At 40.1% G+C, this 18,793-nt stretch overlaps 1 protein-coding gene across 3 annotated transcripts; it reads right to left on the bottom strand.

The window, feature by feature from the left end:
- Positions 1-9,672: 9,672 nt before the first annotated feature.
- On the bottom strand, positions 9,673-14,300 carry LOC103105207 (lymphocyte antigen 6H-like). 3 transcript variants are annotated; one of them, XM_056822975.1, is made up of 5 exons: positions 14,204-14,238; positions 13,786-13,883; positions 13,091-13,161; positions 11,925-12,041; positions 9,673-10,841 (listed from the first exon to the last, which is right to left on the bottom strand). In XM_056822975.1, exons 3-5 carry the CDS (start codon positions 13,140-13,142, stop codon positions 10,630-10,632), a joined length of 381 nt encoding a protein of 126 aa, XP_056678953.1. In that variant the 5' UTR covers positions 13,143-13,161; positions 13,786-13,883; positions 14,204-14,238; the 3' UTR covers positions 9,673-10,629. The 3 variants fall into 3 exon arrangements, with proteins under 3 accessions (XP_056678953.1, XP_056678952.1, XP_056678954.1); XM_056822974.1 differs by lacking the exon at positions 13,786-13,883 and having other exon boundaries at positions 14,204-14,300; XM_056822976.1 differs by lacking the exons at positions 13,786-13,883; positions 14,204-14,238 and adding an exon at positions 14,010-14,161.
- Between the last annotated feature and the right edge of the window lie 4,493 nt (positions 14,301-18,793).

Genomic DNA, 18,793 nt, shown 5'->3' with positions numbered 1-18,793 from the left:
TAACGCTGCAAAAAAAAATGAAATGAAGTTAATTTAGCATAACCTGTTTTTGATGAAGCCATGATGGGTGTTTGTGATTCACTGTTTACTTTTCCATCTCACCATCTCTTTGATTATATTTTTTAGAATTCATTGTATAACCCCTCCCCCCCAAACTTCAATTAATATCACTGACTTCTAGTTTGCAGAATATATTCTCTTCCTTGAAAAAAAAAAATCTAGACATTTGCTTGTCAATCTTGTGGTTTACTTTTGTTATCATTGCTATTTCCAAGGTCACTAACAGTTACATCTGCCAGTTCTCTCAGGACCCTAGCATACAGTTTTTCTCGTCATGGTGACCCAAATTCATCAAGGGCATCCAGAGGCTCTTAATTATCTTGGGTTTCAAGTTCCAATGTGCTATTTGGGTTCTATCTTTTCAGTGTTCCTTAGACCATTCTCTTGGGTAGAGAAGTGCCTTTCCTGCTTCCCATTATTATTGTCCTATCAAGCCCAAAGAACTATTCTCTCCTGTCTTTGATCTTCCTCTTTATTGCTATGTAGAAATACAAATACAAATCACATCTTTTGGGGGGGGGGGGTTCATTAGCATTCTTGGCTCATCTCAGTTCATCCTGGCCTCTAGATCTCCACAACACTATTCTCATAGAATTATGCCTCACATTTATATTCATATCTTTGTCTTTTCTCCCATGTCTACACATGTTAAAAGAAAAGAAAAAGCTGGCTTAGGCATTCTAGGTATATCTATACCTATTATAAACATTGTTAGAATAATTAATTTCTTTTAAGGATAGGAGTAATATAATGTCTCTAAGTTCCCTGCAGCTGTATAAGGAAATTTAGGAGTACAATCATGACTTCTTCAAGCCCCATAAATTAGAAAGACTTCTAACATTAGATAAAGGCTTGCCTGCCTCCCTTTACTGACATTTCTATTTCTCTCTTGCTAATCCCTGTCCTGGCCTCTTTGGAATTGAGGCAAAATTCAGGTTGCCAGAAATGTTTGAGAAATGAATAGCAGATTACACCTACACACACACACACACACACACACACACACACACACACACACACACACACACACACATTGCAGTGTCCTTGGATTTCAAGGCACCCAGAGGGAAATCTGGAGAGAGCAGACCTTTTTCTTAGAACTTCCCTAAGTTCTTGAGTACATGGGTATAATTAGTGGTGTCAATCCAGCTTCTGTTCTGGGATCTCTATAATGTGAGGCTGGTGTCCCTACTTCATCTTTCCCTTTTCTACAATTGCTGGGTCTTACCTTTCCTTTCACTGGCTGACCCTGGACTGCTTGTACTTTTTTTTTTTTAACTCTGACCTTCCATATTAGAATCAATACTAAATATTGGTTCCAAGGCAGAAGAGAGGTAAGGGCTAGGTAATAGGACATATATGAGGTCAGATTTGAACCCAGGTCCTCCTGACTCCAGGTCTGGTTCTCAATCCACTGAGCCACGTAGATGCCCAATGCTAGTACGTTCTGGCTCAGCTCTGTATGAGCACTTATTCCTTTCTTCTTACTGACCCTTGAAAATTCTAATCTCTCTCTAGTTCCATAGAACATCCTTTTAAATAGAAGTTTCTCAGGGCATGACCACGTCTCATCCAAAGGCTTTGACTGATTCATTCTGATGTAGAGGCACTGTTCACACTCAGTTCAGATTGACTAATTTAGCCAACAAGTATTCTTATGTAAAAAGGTACTTTCTTTTTAAGTGTGCAGGATATTCAGTGGAATCCCATTTTTGTATTCCTTAGATAATTCTTATTCTTTCTCCTCAGGATGTTTTCTCATTGTATCTTTTAAATTTCATCCTTGGGAACTTCCTCTTCATTCTGGACTGATTTTTGTAGAATCTTGGGCCATTGGATTTACTAGTTATTTCTGAGAACACTTTAAATCTGCTCTCCCTAGCATGCCAGATTATACTTGACTTTTCCCTCCTCTATGATAAATTCTTTTTTTTATTTATAGTCTGTTCAGACATTTCCCCCAATTATTCCATTTGTGTTGTTTCCAATTATTTTGCTTTTACAAACAAAGATTCCATAAATGTTTTCATACATATAAAGCTTCTGCCTGGCTCAGCCTGAGCTGGAGTGGTTTAAATTAACTCTTTTCCTCTCCCTCTTTCTTAATTTCTTTCCTCTATATTAATTAAAATCACCATAAATTTCCAGCTGACTTGGGTATTTTATTTGGGATATCCCCTGGCGACCAATAATTAATATAGTTTAGGTCACAACACCAAAACCATCCTGAGGCACTCACCTGCGAATGCCAGGGCGAGAGAGAGGCAGGAGATGGCAGAATTGAGTCAGAAACCAAGCCTTATTGATTTTAATGGAGCCACAGCACACTCCAACCACTGGAAATCTCAAAGGAAAGAACCATCCAGTAGTCCAAAATTAACACCACTCAGGTCAGAGAAATGATAGATCTTAGCTGAGAAATTAGCCTAGGTTCCTTAAGCTAGTTGCCAAGCACAAACCCTGAGAGAATAGGGGGTAGATAATAGGATGAATTAAAAAGAGCTAGGTATTAGCATTGGAAAAGAAAAGTACCTGGCCAAAGGCCAGGTCCCAGGTGAGAGAGAGGAGAGAAAAAGAAAAGAGACAGTGTTAGGCAAGGTGTGAGATCCAAGAGAGAGAGAGAGAGGTGCCTGTGGGCTGCTCCTTTTTTGCATATCTTTGATATGCAAAGATGCTTAATGCATAAACATGAATACAGAGTATATTGATTGGTTCAGGTGTAGATTCAAACAAGGTAAGGTGGAGTTTATCCCAGCATGGATAAGACAAAGGGATCTAAGTTTTCACGCCTTAAACTTAGCAATGCTGGGATCAGAGTTCATTGCCATGCGCAAGAATGGCCATGTGTCCATACACAATCCTTACATCTTAATTATACATATGGACTGGACTGCTACATATCCTTTACAGTTTTGGCGACCACAAAGGGATGAAATACCTTTAATCTTCTTAACTTTCCTACACTTTTTCTCTACTGTGACTATCCCTAAATTCAGCTTTTTTTTTTCACTTTAAACATTATTTTATTTGGTCATTTCCAAACATTATTCATTGGAAACAAAGATAATTTTCTTTTCCTCCCCCACCCCCACCCCCTTCCCACCACCTCTCCCATAGCCGACGCACGATTCCACTGGGTATCACTTGTGTTCTTGGTTCAAACCCATTTCCATGTTGTTGGTATTTGCATTAGAGTGTTCATTTAGAGTCTCTCCTCAGTCATATCCCCTTCCCCCTGTAGTCAAGCAGTTGCTTTTCTTCGGTGTTTTTACTCCCATAGTTTATCCTCTGCTTGTGGATAGTGTTTTTTAGATCCCTGCAGATTGTTCAGGGACATTGCATTGCCACTAATGGAGAAGTCCATTACCTTCGATTGTACCATAGTGTATCAGTCTCTGTGTATAATGTTTTCCTGGTTCTGCTCCTTTCACTCTGCATCACTTCTTGGAGGTCTTTCCAGTCTCCATGGAATTCCTCTACTTTATTATTCCTTTTAGCACAATAGTATTCCATCACCAACATATACCACAATTTGTTCAGCCATTCCCCAATTGAAGGGCATCCCCTCATTTTCCAATTTTTGGCCACCACAAAAAGTGCAGCTATGAATATTCTTGTACAAGTCTTTTTCCTTATTATCTCTTTGGGGTAAAACCTAGCAGTGCTATGGCTGGATCAAAGGGCAGACAGTCTTTTATTGCCCTTTGGACATAGTTCCAAATTGCCCTCCAGAATGGTTGGATCAATTCACAACTCCACCAGCAATGAATTAATGTCCCTACTTTGCCACATCCCCTCCAGCATTCATTACTTTCCTTTGCTGTCATGTTAGCCAATCTGCTAGGTGTGAGGTGATACCTCAGGGTTGTTTTGATTTGCATCTCTCTGATTATAAGAGATGTAGAACACTTTTTCATGGGCTTATTAATAGTTTTGAGTTCTTTGGCTGAGAACTTCCTGTTCATGTCCCTTACCCATTTATCAATTGGAGAATGGCTTGATTTTTTGTACAATTGCTTTAGCTCTTTGTAAATTTGAGCAATTAAACCCTTGTCAGGGGTATTTATGAAGATTGTTTCCCAATTTGTTGCTTCCCTTCTGATTTTAGTTACATTGGTTTTGCTTGTACAAAAACTTTTTAATTTGATGTATTCGAGATTATTTATTTTGCATTTTGTGACTCTTTCTAAGTCTTGCTTGGTTTTAAAGCCTCTACCTCCCTAAAGGTCTGACAAGTATACTATTCTGTGTTCACCTAATTTTCTTATAGTTTCCTTCTTTATGTTCAAGTCATCCACCCATTTTGAATTTATCTTGGTGTAGGGTGTGAGGTGTTGATCTAAACCTAATCTTTCCCACACTGTCCTCCAATTTTCCCAGCAGTTTTTATGAAATAGTGGATTTTTGTCCCAAAAGCTGGGATCTTTGGGTTTGTCATATACTGTCTTGCTGAGGTCGCTTACCCCGAGTCTATTCCACTGATCCTCCTTTCTGTCTCTTAGCCAGTACCAAATTGTTTTGATGACCTTTGCTTTATAATATAGTCTGAGATCTGGGACTGCAAGGCCCCCTTCCTTTGTATTTTTTTTCATTATTTCCCTGAATATCCTTGATCCTTTGTTCTTCCAAATGAACTTTCTTATGGTTTTTTCTAGATCAGTAAAAAAATTTTTTGGAAGTTCCATGTGTATGGCACTAAATAGATAGATGAGTTTGGGTACGATGGTCATTTTTATTATATTGGCTCGTCCTACCCATGAGCAGTTAATGTTTTTCCAATTGTTCAAGTCTAGTTTTAGTTGTGTGGAGAGTGTTTTGTAGTTGTGTTCATAAAGTTCCTGTGTTTGTCTTGGGAGATAGATTCCTAAGTATTTTATTTTGTCTAAGGGAATTTTGAATGGGATTTCTCTTTCTAGTTCTTGCTGCTGAGCTGTGTTGGAGATATATAGAAAAGCTGATGACTTATGTGGGTTTATTTTGTATCCTGCAACTTTGCTAAAGTTGTTGATTATTTCAATTAGCTTTTTGGTTGATTCTCTAGGATTCTTTAAGTAGACCATCATATCATTCGCAAAGAGTGATAACTTGGTCTCCTCATTACCAATTTTAATGCCTTCAATTTCTTTTTCTTCTCTAATTGCTACTGCTAGTGTTTCTAGTACAATGTCAAATAATAGAGGTGATAATGGGCATCCTTGTTTCACTCCTGATCTTAATGGGAATGCATCTAGTTTATCCCCATTGCAGATGATATTAGTTGATGGTTTTAGATATATACTGTTTATTATTTTTAGGAACGACTCTTCTATTCCTGTGCTTTCTAGTGTTTTTAATAGGAATGGGTGTTGTATTTTATCAAATGCTTTTTCTGCGTCTATTGAAATAATCATGTGATTTTTGGTGGTTTGCTTGTTGATGTGGTCAATTATGTGGATGGATTTCCTAATATTGAACCAGCCCTCCATCCCTGGTATAAATCCTACTTGATCATGGTGAATGACTCTTCTGATAACTTGCTGGAGTCTTTTTGCTAGTATCCTATTTAAGATATTTGCATCTATATTCATTAGGGAGATTGGCCTATAGTTTTCTTTCTCTGTTTTTGGCCTGCCTGGCTTTGGAATTAGTACCATGTTTGTGTCATAAAAGGAATTTGGTAGAACTCCCTCTTTGCTTATTTTGTCAAATAGTTTGTATAGTATTGGGGTTAGTTGTTCTTTGAATGTTTGATAGAATTCACTGGTGAATCCATCAGACCCTGGGGATTTTTTCTTAGGAAGTTCTTTGATGGCCTGTTGGATTTCTGTTTCTGATATAGGATTATTTAAGAAATCTATTTCTTCTTCTGTTAGTCTAGGCAATTTATATTTTTGTAGATATTCATCCATATCACCTAGGTTGGTATATTTGTTGCCATATAGTTGGTAAAAGTCGTTTTTAATGATTGCCTTAATTTCCTCTTCGTTGGAGGTGAGGTCCCCCTTTTCATCCTTGATGCTGTTAATTTGCCTTTCTTTTTTCCTTTTTTAATTAGATTGACCAGTGCTTTGTCTATTTTGTCTGTTTTTTCAAAGTACCAGCTTCTAGTCTTGTTTATTCCTCAATAGTTCTATCACCTAAATTCAGCTTTTAATAGATTATTTTGATCAGCTGTAGAGGTAAGTAAATTTGGATTTTTCCCCTCTCTCCTTAAATTAGATAGAATATAGCTGTTTTTCTTTTTTTTTTTTAAACCAAAAGGCAGCAGGACTGGGGAAGCTGTTTAACTACAAACCCCCGTTCCCTCAGAGAACAACTGCCTAGATTACTCTTAATTATGAGTGAGGGAAACCTGGAGGAAGTTTTGGCCTTATCCTGCTCCCCACATGTTTTGTGATTTACAGACAACTTAATTTTTGACTTTAGGAAAATGTGGCTACAACTACTTTACAACATAGTTAACAGCTGGCTTTTCAGGATTTTCAGTAAATACATTGTTCTTTTTACAGTACAAACTTAGTTTTTGTCTGTTTCATAATCCCAGCTTATGTATGGCAATGGCTATACTCCACACTGCTCCTGGTTGAGATTTTACTTGTTGGAGCTATAATATTGTATCTAATTTTCTCTAAGATAAACCTGGAAAATACCATACATAAGCTAGAGAATCAGATAAGAGATTCAGGTCAGTCTCCTCTTGAAAAACCCATTTCCCAGTCAAACCAACCGATTGCTCCAAAAAAAGAAGAACTAAATACTCGGCTTAAGTTTATAGAGGAAAGTTTGGGGGAGCTCATAGCTTTTATGAAAAGCACTAAAAGTGACTCATTAACATCCCAGTATAGGAGTGACTTATCTCTCCATACTTCCTCATTATCAGAATCTCTGTCCCACTCTGCTCTGGACAATATGGCTCCTAGTTCACAAATGAGCCCCTCCCACACCCAACTTACTACTACCCAACCCATTCCTCCCCCCACCCATACTGACTACCCCATCCCCTATACCCTAAGTTCACATCTAAGTTCACACCCTGCCCAAGCCTCCTACCCTAACCCCTCTGCATCCTTTCCCCCAGCTACTGACCCTTCTTCCTTTGCCCCTCCTTCCCACCCTGCCCAATTCATTTCCCATACCATTCCTACCTCTCATCCTTCTGGCACTATGGGACAACAACAAACCCACCCCCTCAGTGTGACCAAACCTTCCCTTTCTCATACCTACCCCATTGAGAATGGAGCAAGAAGCCTAGAAACAGAAACACAAGAAAATTCAGGTAGTTTATTTCCTTTAAGGGAAGTTCCGACTTTCAATAAAGATGGGAACTTGGTATCTATAAGACACCATACACCTTTTAACCCTGACGATTTAAATAAATTCAAGGAAGATCTACCGTCATTTGAGGAAGAACCAATATTAATTATAAAAAAAATGGAGAAGCTATTCAGAACTTTTGACCCCACTTGGATGGATGTTGAAAATTTATTAGAAGAATTTCTGACAAAGAGAGAGAAAAATAATGTCATCTCTCTGGCTAATCAGAAGTGAGGTAGAGGAGCAAATGATTGGCCAACTGAAAATCCACACTGGAACCCCAATGTTGAACTAGATCATACAAAACTAAACTAGGCCAGAGAAGCATTATTGACAGCCATGAGAGCTTGCACTGATAGACCTGGAAAATGGTCAAAATTTGAAAGAACCCAACAAGAAATTAATGAGACCCCCTCCCAGTTTATGGACAGACTTATTGATGTAGGAAATACATATATGGACCTTGATTTGTCCAGAGAAAGGGACATTAGGCAAAAACGTAGGCAATTCTTTGAGAATTGTTATTCAGTGGTAAAAGACTACTTTAAGACTAGCTGTCCTAATTGGGACTCTATGGACCTCGAAGAATTCAGGAGAGTAGCAGCCCATATTTATAAGGGTCATGCAGAAAGATCTGAGGAACACAATACATTAGTAGAAGACTTAAAGAAAGAAATTGAAATGTTAAAGAGACAATTGAAAAATAAGAGAGAAACCATAGCCCCTTTGCAGGAATCCACAGATAAATCAGTAACCTGCCACTTCTGTGGGAAGAGAGGCAATGTAATGATAGTCTGTAGGAGCTGGCTACAGGAAAAAAGAAATAATAACAACTTTAGAAATAATGATAGGAATCCTAATGCCAATCAAAATAATGACAGTGCTCCAAATGAGGAAAATGATAATACTCAATACAATGCCCAACAAAAATATATTTTTAAAATGGAGCTTGTCCATGCTATACTCTTGGTGAGAATCCCCATCAGCATGGGGGAATCCCAAAAAACTGCCCAAGCATATTTATGAAGGTGTGAAGGGGGGAGGCAAGGGCATTGGAATCAAAGAGTGAAACTTTTGATTTTCCAGACCCTGATATTTTAATGCCAGTAATCCTTATACATGCCCCCCCCCCCACATAGTAAGAAACCTCATGTCACTTTAAAGGTGGGAAATTCATACTACAATTGTCTTTTGGACACTGGGGCATCTAGGTCAGTTTTGGTAAGCAAACCAGACTCAAAATGTGACTCTATTGGCTCTCTAAATGTAGTAGGTATATCAGGAAAACCTTTAAAGGTCCCAAAACTTTCTCCTCCCATGGTATGCATGGGACCCCTAACTGTTGAACATTCTTTTCTTTTAATGCCTTAATCCCCCACAAACTTGCTGGGGAGGGATTTACTATGAAAACTACAAGCCACAATAATTTGTGCCCCAGATGGCTCCTTATCATTGGAAGTACCTGAGGAATCTTTAAAATTGCTCCTTGTACTTCTCGCAGAGAGAGGGAGAGAAGAGGCAAAAGAGCCTCCCACTTTTGTAATACCTGAAGATATACTGGAGTCTCTTTGGGCCACATCACCTTCCCATGTAGGCTTACTTAAATCAGCTGTTCCTGTGCAGATTAAAACTAAATCCAGCCCACCTCCTTCCATTCCTCAATATTCCTTCTCAAAAGAGTAAATTGAGGGTATTATCCTAGTAATAAACTCATTTTTAAACATTATTTTATTTGGTCATTTCCAAACATTATTCATTGGAAACAAAGATCATTTTCTTTTCTTACCACCTCTCCCATAGCCAACGCGCGATTCCACTGGGTATCACATGTTTTCTTGATTCAAACCCATTTCCATGTTGATGGTATTTGCATTAGAGTGTTCATTTAGAGTCTCTCCTCAGTCATATCCCCTCCACCCCAGTAGTCAAGCTGTTGCTTTTCAACGGTGTTTTTACTCCCATAGTTTATCCTCTGCTTGTGGATAATAAACTCATTAATTGAACAGGGAATAATAATCCCTTGTAAATCTGAATACAACACGCCCATCCTTCCCATTAAAAAAACAAAAAGTAGGCTTGATGACAAGCACCTCTATGGATTCGTACAGGATCTGAGGGCTTTGAACAACCACGTTATAAACAGACACTCCGTAGTTTCCAATATAAATACTATTATTTCCTCTATTCCTAACACAGCTACATTATAGTAGCAGACTTGTACTTGGCCTTCTTTTCCATACCTATACATGAAAATTCCAGGCATATCTTTGCTTTCACCTGGAAGGGCAACAAGATACATGGAGTCAACTGCCACAAAGGTTCGTAAAAATCTCGAGTTTATTTGCACAAATCTTGAGCCAAGACACAGATAATATAACATTTTAAAATAGCAAATTAATTAAATACATAGATGATCTACTCTTGGCTTCAACAGACACAGAAGCATGTCAGGAAGATAGTAAACACCTTCTTATGGAATTGCACAAAAGAGGGCATAAGATCTCTAAGGATAAGGTTCATTGGGGTCTCCCTAAAGTAGAATATTTGGGGTTCATCCTGACTGTGGGTGCCCACTCTATTTCTCTGAAACGAATTGAAAATATTCAAAATTTAAGTGCTCCTACCACTAAGAAACAGTTGAGAGCAATTTTGGGAGCAACAGGGTTTTGTAGACAATGGATTCCTTGCTATGGGGAAATTACTAAACCCCTTATAGCACTAACAAGGGATTCATTCCCTGAAACCCTCAAATTAGAGCCAGTACACTTGTCAGCTCTATCAGATATAAAACAGGCTATCCTGTCTACCCCTGCCTTAGGCATCCCAGTTTACAACAAGCCATTTACTATGTATGTACATGAGCAAAGAGGGGTAGCTTCAGGTGTTTTAACTCAGACTTTGCGGCCTTCTCAGCACCCAATTACTTATTATTCTGCCCAACTGGACCCAGTAGCATCAGGAGCTACTCCCCAGGGAACCTCATATCTGTAATACTGAAGCACAAAGCAGGGAGGAGGGAGATCATACCCAGGGATTTTCACTAGAACAAGGGAGGAACTGATTAGCTAGGATCTAAAGAGGAATCCTGCAAGAAAGAAAAGGAGGAAAGGAAGGGTGACTGGGTAAGAGACAGGGAAGCTTCATGTCTAACCCCTTAGGAATGCCAGGACTCTGGAAATATGCTAAAGCTCTTAACCCCAAATCAGGGCTAAGGTTCATGGGTTTGGTGACGGAAAGAAGGACTAGTAAGAAGCAACTGGTGAGGAAGGAGGGTTCTTACAGCCCCATCCAGAGAAGGGCAATCCCCAGACTAAAGAGGAGTGCCCCTGCCAGGGCCCAAGGGTTGCCCTTGAACAGACCCACCCCATTACACAGGTCAGTGCTGCAACAGGATGCATCCACAAAGCCTCTTATTAACTGTGATTTTGAGTTTTTAAATTCCGCACAAGAAGTAGTACAATCCAAGATGGATACATTTGTATTAGACCCTGTGGAATAGAAGGAAATTTCATGTTTAAGGTTTCCAGATCCAGTATGATCTCTTTTTTCTTTTTTTTAATGTCTCTTTACTCTTTAACACCCACCCTTCTCACTGAGGTGCCTTTATCTTGTCACGATTTACATTTGAACCAATGACAATCCACTATGTCTCCAATTAATATGCATTATGTATCTTTGCATATGAATGTCAATAAAGGGCAAGCACATAGGACCAGTCCCTCTCACTTGCCCACTTAGCTTCCTGCCTCACTTCTATCCTCTACCCCTTATCTCTCTCCCTCCTGGAATTTGGCCTCTGGCCATGCTCAGCTATTCTCATGGAACTTCCTCTATCTCTCTGAAACACCTTTCCTTCTTAATCTCCTTTCCTCTAGCCTGAGAGGTCCCTGCTTAGAACCCTGATACTAAGAGGCCCTTGGCTTTCCACTCTACTGATCTCTAAACTCATTCCTGATTCCCATGATGTTGTTTTAAGGTCTTCTCACTGTCTCATCTCCTGGTGAAGTGGGAAGACGGAGCTTGGGTCTGTGCAGCTCGATTTTCATACGATTCAGTGTATAGTCTCTCTCTTCCCATTCCCACGGCTTAGTTACATTCCCCAAGGAAATAACTTTCTATCTTTCCTTTCTTGTGGGGGAGCTGCGGGCAGTTTTTCCCCCATCAGAAAGAATGTTATCCACACCCAGAGAAAGAATGGTGGGAACAGAAACACAGAAGAAAAGAAATGATTTATCACTTGTTTATATGGGTAGAGGATTGGGGGTTTTGGTTTTTAAAAGATTACTTGATTACAAAAATGAATAATATGGAAATGGGTATTGCGTGATAATTCATATATAATTCATATATAGTGGAAGTGCTTGGCAGCTCCAGGAGCGGGGAGGGAAGAAGGGAGGGAGACAACATGATTCATGTAACCACGGGGAAATACTTTGAAAGAAATAATTTTAGAATAAAATAAAATAGTAACCCTCTTCTTCCCATACTCACATATCCCATGGCTTCATACTCCAACCTCCCCATCCCATAGCTGAAGCTCTGAGCCCTGGCCTGCCTCTAACAAGACTCACCGAGTTCTGGAGTCATCACAATTTTGCCACAGAAGGATTCACCACTCCTGCAGGTCTTAGTTGTACGGAGGTCTCTCTTATTCACCCCAACGCCAACATAGCACCTCAGGCTCTGAGCTGTAGAGAAGCACATGTGGGTCAGAGCAGCAGCCCTGCCAGAGAGAGCACCCAGCATCCCAAGGACACCTCATGAGAGTTCTGGGCCAGGAAGACCCCAAGAACCCAAACCCAAAAGCAAGGGAGTGTCTTTAGGAGAGCTGTCTCCTTCCCTACAACCTGGACCCGAGGCTTCCCCAAGGTTTGGAAGAGAGGGCTAAGAACAAGAAGAATTCCCCAGGACCCTACCACCAGCACAATAACACATCATTCAGCTGGGTTCACAAATGTGAATTCACTGTGCTTACAAACAATTCACTGAGTGCCCAAACATGAGCAGAAGCACAGAGGCACACACATGTGTGCCTGTGTGCAAACACACACACACACACACACACACACACACACACACACACACACACACACAGTTCACTCAACTCAACTATATCAGCTAGGGGCAGCTAGATGGTTCAGTGGATTGAGAGCCAGACCAGAAAATGGGAGGTCCTGAGTTCTAATCTACATTCAGACAGTTCCTAGCTGTGTGACCCTGAGGAAGTCACTTAGGCCCAGTTACCTAGTCCTTATGTCTCTTCTGCCTTGGAACCAATACTCAGTATTGATTCTAAGACACAAAGTAAAGGTTTAAAAAAAGACAAATAAAAAAAAATAAATGTAAAAACAAATACACTAGCTTCCAAAAAACAAAGCACTTCTCACCGCATGCACAATCAAAAGATTTTTCAGGCATGACAACTGAGCTCACAAAAACACAGCAAACAGTGAGTGCTCCTTTCCCATCACCCTTCCCAACTGCAAGCAAGAAAAGCAGCTGCTCCTCCTCTGACTCTACCCTGGTCAAAAGGATAGGTTCCTCTATAAGCTGCCCCTTAAACTTCCCTATGGGTTCCAGCTCATCCTCCCCCACCCCAACCCTGACCCGGGTCTCAAATCCCTCATTTTCCTTTGGATTTTCTTATGTCACTAGGAAAAAGGCAGAAAACATCCTAGCAATCTGTCTGCCTCCTTCCAAGGCTTGGGATCTCCCACCCAGACTCCCAAGGTCTCACCTGACTCCACAAACAACAAGGTTCCCAGCAGGACAGAGATGAGAATTTTCATGATCCTCTGTTGTCTATACCTAGATATACAATAGGGAAAACTGAGGTTCAAGACCTTCACTGGGTTCCCCTCTCATTTCCAATAGCCCCAGAGCCCAGCCCGGGAGCCCCCACCACTATGAGGTCCCTTCAGCTCTCCCTTCTCCACCCAAAGCTACCCAAATACTGATCATGAAAAATAAGAATGAGAATTTGATGTAATAATACATGTATAACTCAGATCAAATTGCTTACTATCTCCAAGAGGGAGAATGGAAGGGAGGAGGGAAACAATTTGATCTCATCATTTCAAAAAACATATGATGAAAATTGTTTTACATGGAACTGGGAAAATAAGATATCTAACACTTAAAGATTTACAAAGTCCTTTCCTTACAACCACCTCATGTAAAGATTATTATCCCCATTTTACAGATGGCAACACTGAGAACAGAAGCAGAGCATTCAAACCCATCTACAATCTGGTCCTCACTAGCCTTGCCAGCTTTGTTTCCTCTTTTTCTTTCACTATTCCATGTTAGATCAGTTGACAAGACTTGATAGTCAGCAAACTTAGAACTGGAAAGAACTTAAAAATGTGTCTACTTCAACTCCTTCGCTTCATAGAAGGAGAAACTGAGATATGTAGAAGTTAAGAAGCATACCTAAGTAGTTAGAGGTAGAAAATAGAAGAGAAGAGATTCAAATCCAGGTCCTGTGGCCACAAATCCAAGACTCTTTCTGTTCTTCCAAATAATTCAGCCTCGATCATAATTCATGGTTTAATCCCATTCTCTCTCCCAACGACTAACCCAGTTCAGATTTCTCATTACCTCTCTCCTGCCTCTAGTCCTGACCCTCTCACTAACCCCATCCATTCTGTACTCACTGCCATGGCTGTCTTCCTAAATCCCAGTTCTGCCAAAATCCTTCCCCTGCCCAGAAACCGTTCGATGGCCTCCCATTGTCATATGAGAAAGTCCAAACTCCTCAGCTTAGTGAGAGCCTTCTCATACATTGGGCACAAGCCTTTTTAATGGTCCCAGGTTAGGTCCCTCCCCAACCAACCCTAATAAAGCTCACCCTGGAAGCAGATTCTTGTCTGGAGTTTGGCTTTTGTGTTGTCAAAGCCCTAAATGCGTATTTATATCACTGGCATATGAGCCTGCCCTCTTCAGCCCCACCCCACGGAAGCACTTACTTCCTTGCAACTGTTCTCCAGCCCTACTCTGGATCCAAAGTTAACTGACCTGAAGGTCAGTTTCCAAAGTTCTCCTCTTTCCCCTCCAGTGCTCACACATACAGGTGACAGCAAATTCCAGAATAATAATAGCCCTTGTTTCTGAAGCACTTTGAATATTAGGAAGAACTTTCTCATATCAACCCATGGGAGATAAATAATTTGGAGATTATTCCCTCTTTTGGTAAACAAGATTCAGAAACCTAGAATGATTTACCCACAGTCACTGTCAAACTAGAGAAACTGAGTCAGGAAAGTTTTAATGTCTTAATATTTAATGATATAACATAGTTATTACATAATTATTTTAAATGGTGGCATCTTTATCATGTCATGATAATGGATAGCTATTATATTAATACATATATTAGTATATGATCATTTGAGTTTTTCTGTTTCATTTGGACAGATCATGAGCCAAGACCCCATGTGTATTTGATACAAAGAGGCCTGTCAGTTACATGGGATGTATAAAAAGGGGGGAAACCACAGAGATCTGAGAAAGGCATGCTGGGTGATGATAATTTTTTGGCTGCATGTGAGGGAGATATGGGGGACGGTACAAAGGGTGGAGTAACATGTTATCTTGGAAAAGAGGCACCACTAGGCAGAAGGGGAGAGCTCACTGTAAAAGATGAGGGTGGGGATCAAGAATCTGATCCAGCAGCACATTCTGAATGAGCAGAGAGGCCTTGAACATCGAAGGTATAAAAAAAAAAAACAGTTTCATATCCATAGCCAGCAAATGTCTGAGCCGGTCGTTGAACCCTGGTCTCCTCATTTTATTTTATTTTTTTCCGATACTCTTTCTACTCCCTGTTTTGAAGCTATGATTATAACCATTATTTCCCTTCACACTCTCCAGTGTCCAGCTGGACTGGTTTACCTGCTGACCCCACATAAAATACTCAGTCTTCCCATCACAGAGGCAGCTAGATGATGAAGAAGATAGAGCACTGAGCCAGGAGCCAGGAAGACTCATCTTCATGAGTTCAAGTCTGGTCTCAGGTACTTATTAGCTGTGTGATCCTAGTCAAGTCTCTCAACTCCATCTGCCTCAGTTTTCTCCACTGTAAAATGGGGATAATAATAGCAACCACCTCACAGAGTCCTAGAGGATCAAATGAGATATTTGTAAAGTGCTTAGCACACAGTAGGGAGGGGAGACCATTTGGATCGTGGAAAGCTTATGTGAAAATTAGTTATTAAAATTAAAAACCCAAATTTTAAAAAAGATACAAAATGACAGTGTATTTGCCTGTTTGGTACATTTTGTATATCCCCAGGAGAACATGTTTCTCAACCATAATGCCGTAATCATCAACACTGGCATGAAGGGAAGCAATATAAAGTTCTCTTGAGGTCCCAAGCATCGAAGCCCCCCTCAAACCAGCTTTGAGAAGTAAATTTGACCAGCAGGAAAGGATTGAGAAAAAGACTTCAGTCCTTAGGTTACAAGGTCCTGAAGAAACAGCACTTGGGACCCCTTGAGGCTACTCTTGAGGAAGTCCAGAGCTGGGCAGAAGCAGTAGGAACTCACCTGGGGTTGGGGGAGGGTAAGTAGAGCAAAGCAGCTTGCCTTGGCCTCCTGTGCTCAACAGCAGGCACCCTCTTCTCAGGGTTGTTTAGAAACTTGCCAGACTTAGCATCTGCCTTCCAAGCCAAGTAGGCTACCCAGCATCCACAGTTTCTTGTGGTTTTGACTTTTCACCTGAAGAGACTTCCAAAAAGAAGCTAAAAAAAGCAGCTAAGGAAAGAGAAGGAACCATTCTGGAGAGATGGGATTATAAAGAAGAAGCCCCAGTCACATTTTCATTCTGAACCTTCCAAGCAAGGAACCAAGTCATGGCTGGTTCATTCATTGCTTGAATTTCACATGGAAATCATGGCACCCAAATCATGGAGGAGAATGGAGCCAAAGAAGGCACTGGCCAGAGCAGAGCCCAAACCAGAAGAAGGAAGTTGGGACAGGAGACTCTGGGGCCACTGAGGAATATCTACTTGGTCATAAACACATTTCTTTCCCATCCCCAACTCCCACTTCCATCCTTCTTCCCTCCTGAGGGGAAGCCAATTCCCCATTTCTCATTCAGTTCTTCCTTTCTTAGTTTCCCCCTTGATTTATGATAAAAAAAAAAAAGGAAAAAGAATAAAACCCATTCCCCTGTCATCATTGCAGCCCTAAGCAGATCAGCTTTGAGGCAAGTCATGTCTGATTGTTTACTCTGAATGTCAGTCTGAACTTTGTTTTTGGGTTTTTTTTTATTCAATTTACCAAGCAAAAATGAGAGGAAGGAAGCCAGAATCACTCAAGGGATAAGAGACTTATTTTTGTTTCAGGGGAGTTAGAACCAAAGAAAGAAATTGTCTATTATTTTCATAATGTTGTGGCATATATAGGAGTCCTGCTTGTACCCTAGACAAAGAAAGACTTGTATAAACTGAGTCAAAAAAAAAACATTAACACAAGGAAATCAGCCTCTGCCTAGCCTGACAGTGGCCTAATGAGTAAGGGGAATAATCACACATGAACGAGCTTTGACAAGACCCCTGACAAGCTAGTTGTCACAGTTTGAAGCTAGAGGACTCCTACCTTTTATAAGCAATCCCCAGTGGCCAAAAACCAGTTATTCTTGCAAACTAGATGCTAAGCCCAGTTGTTTCTACAGAGGCCAGTTATTTCAGATTTCACTCCTCACAGTAATTCAAGAGACCAAATCAAGTAAATCTCAGGCATACAAAGGCAAATGTGGAACAACCCCTGCCCTCAAGAAGCTTAATTCTAAATCTTACATAAGTCTTAAGAGTCAAATCCTTTGCTCATGGTCACTATCAACCATCAGAGAGAGGATCTGAATTCAGGTCTTGACTTCAAATTATGACCCATGCCACACTATCTGCAGGTATCAACTTGTCATTTTTTCTTCTTTAGAGTCTGTTCTACAGTAGCCATCTTCCAGCTCTACAACTGGTAGATGGACTCTTCTGGAATCCTACTTGACTAGCTTTCTATCTCCCTTTTCTTCCTAATCTCCAAAAAGATCAGACTGCAGATATTCTCTTCTAGACAACAAAGCTAGGAAGTAACTGAAACTAGATTTTAACCTAGGACCTCCTTACTCTGGGTCTACTGAATTCTAGAAAATAAAACAATTCCTGGATGAGGAGAAGGATGCATGTGTATCATTTCTGCCAATAAAAGGGAGGGTCAGTTTGGAAGATCTGAGAAAGAGATTAAATGGACTGTCCCACCAGAGTTAAGAAATGAGAAAGAGGATCACAGAGTTAGAGAAGGAATGCAAGAAACCAGATGTGGAGAGCATCTGGGTGGTGTAAACCTTAAAATTCCTTAGACTTATAAATGTTGGAAATTTAATTTCCAACATTTATAAGTCTAAGGAATTTTAATGTTTACAGTGGTTCAGGGGATTGAGAGCCATGCCTGACCTTTGACAAGTCACTTAACCTCCATTGTCTGGAGCCCTTACTGCTCTTCTGCCTTGGAACCAATACCCAATATTGATTCTAAGATGGAAGTGAAGGGTTTAAAAGAAAAGGAAGAAAAAAAAAGAAAAAGAAACCATATGTAGATTTGCTCCAGGATATGAAAAGAGTATTATATAGGAATGAATTTGTAGTGTAGGAGGAAATAGAAACCTTCTGTTTAAACAGGGCTATCTGTTCCTTCCCTGGAATTATAGAAAGGATTTTCTATTTCAAAGTGGACATTACATCACTTTGAATTGTAACACAGACCTAGATAAGTCCCACCGTATCTGAGAATTTGAAAAGTGTGAGATTCAGAGATGTCCTAGAGGAACTGCCCAAAGACAAGTGGAGATTCATAGCTTTTGTCCAGGAGTACCATTCTTGGTACTCAGTCCTTCATTTCAGGAAGAAGTTCCAGGGAGGTAGACAAGCTAGATAACACTGAGTGGTGTGTTGGCATCTGTAAAAAAGAAATATAAAGCATTTGAAGACATTTTGGGGGTTCAAAAGAACAATTCCTACTTTCTTTTTTGCCACAGCTTTGAAAAAACCTTATTCCCAAGTCAGTGCAAAATGCCACCAAGTCAGTGCACCTAACTTAAAGGTGGGCATTCTCCCTGACTAGGAACGTAAAGAAATATCATTTTTATTTCATGAAAGAAAAAGATCTAATTTAGATTGTCCCTACCACCTCCTTTTCAGTACCCTTTTTTTCTCCCTTCCAACCTAGGGAATAATGCTAATTCTGTCTGTCCAAGAAAGGACTAACAAATGATTAGTCTCTACAGTTGTCCTAATTGAGAGAGATCAAAGAATAAAGAGATACTGGTCAAATGAATGTCAGATACTATATATTCCCCTATTCCTGTGTATTCTGTCATATGAAAATAATTGTATCAGCTTGCTCTGCTACAGATAATAACTTTTCCTATTTCATTTTTATA

Source organism: Monodelphis domestica, chromosome 3, assembly GCF_027887165.1.
Source record: "Monodelphis domestica isolate mMonDom1 chromosome 3, mMonDom1.pri, whole genome shotgun sequence".
NCBI lineage: Eukaryota > Metazoa > Chordata > Mammalia > Didelphimorphia > Didelphidae > Monodelphis > Monodelphis domestica.
Note: the sequence above shows the minus strand (reverse complement) of the source record. Positions and strands in the feature narration are given on the sequence as shown.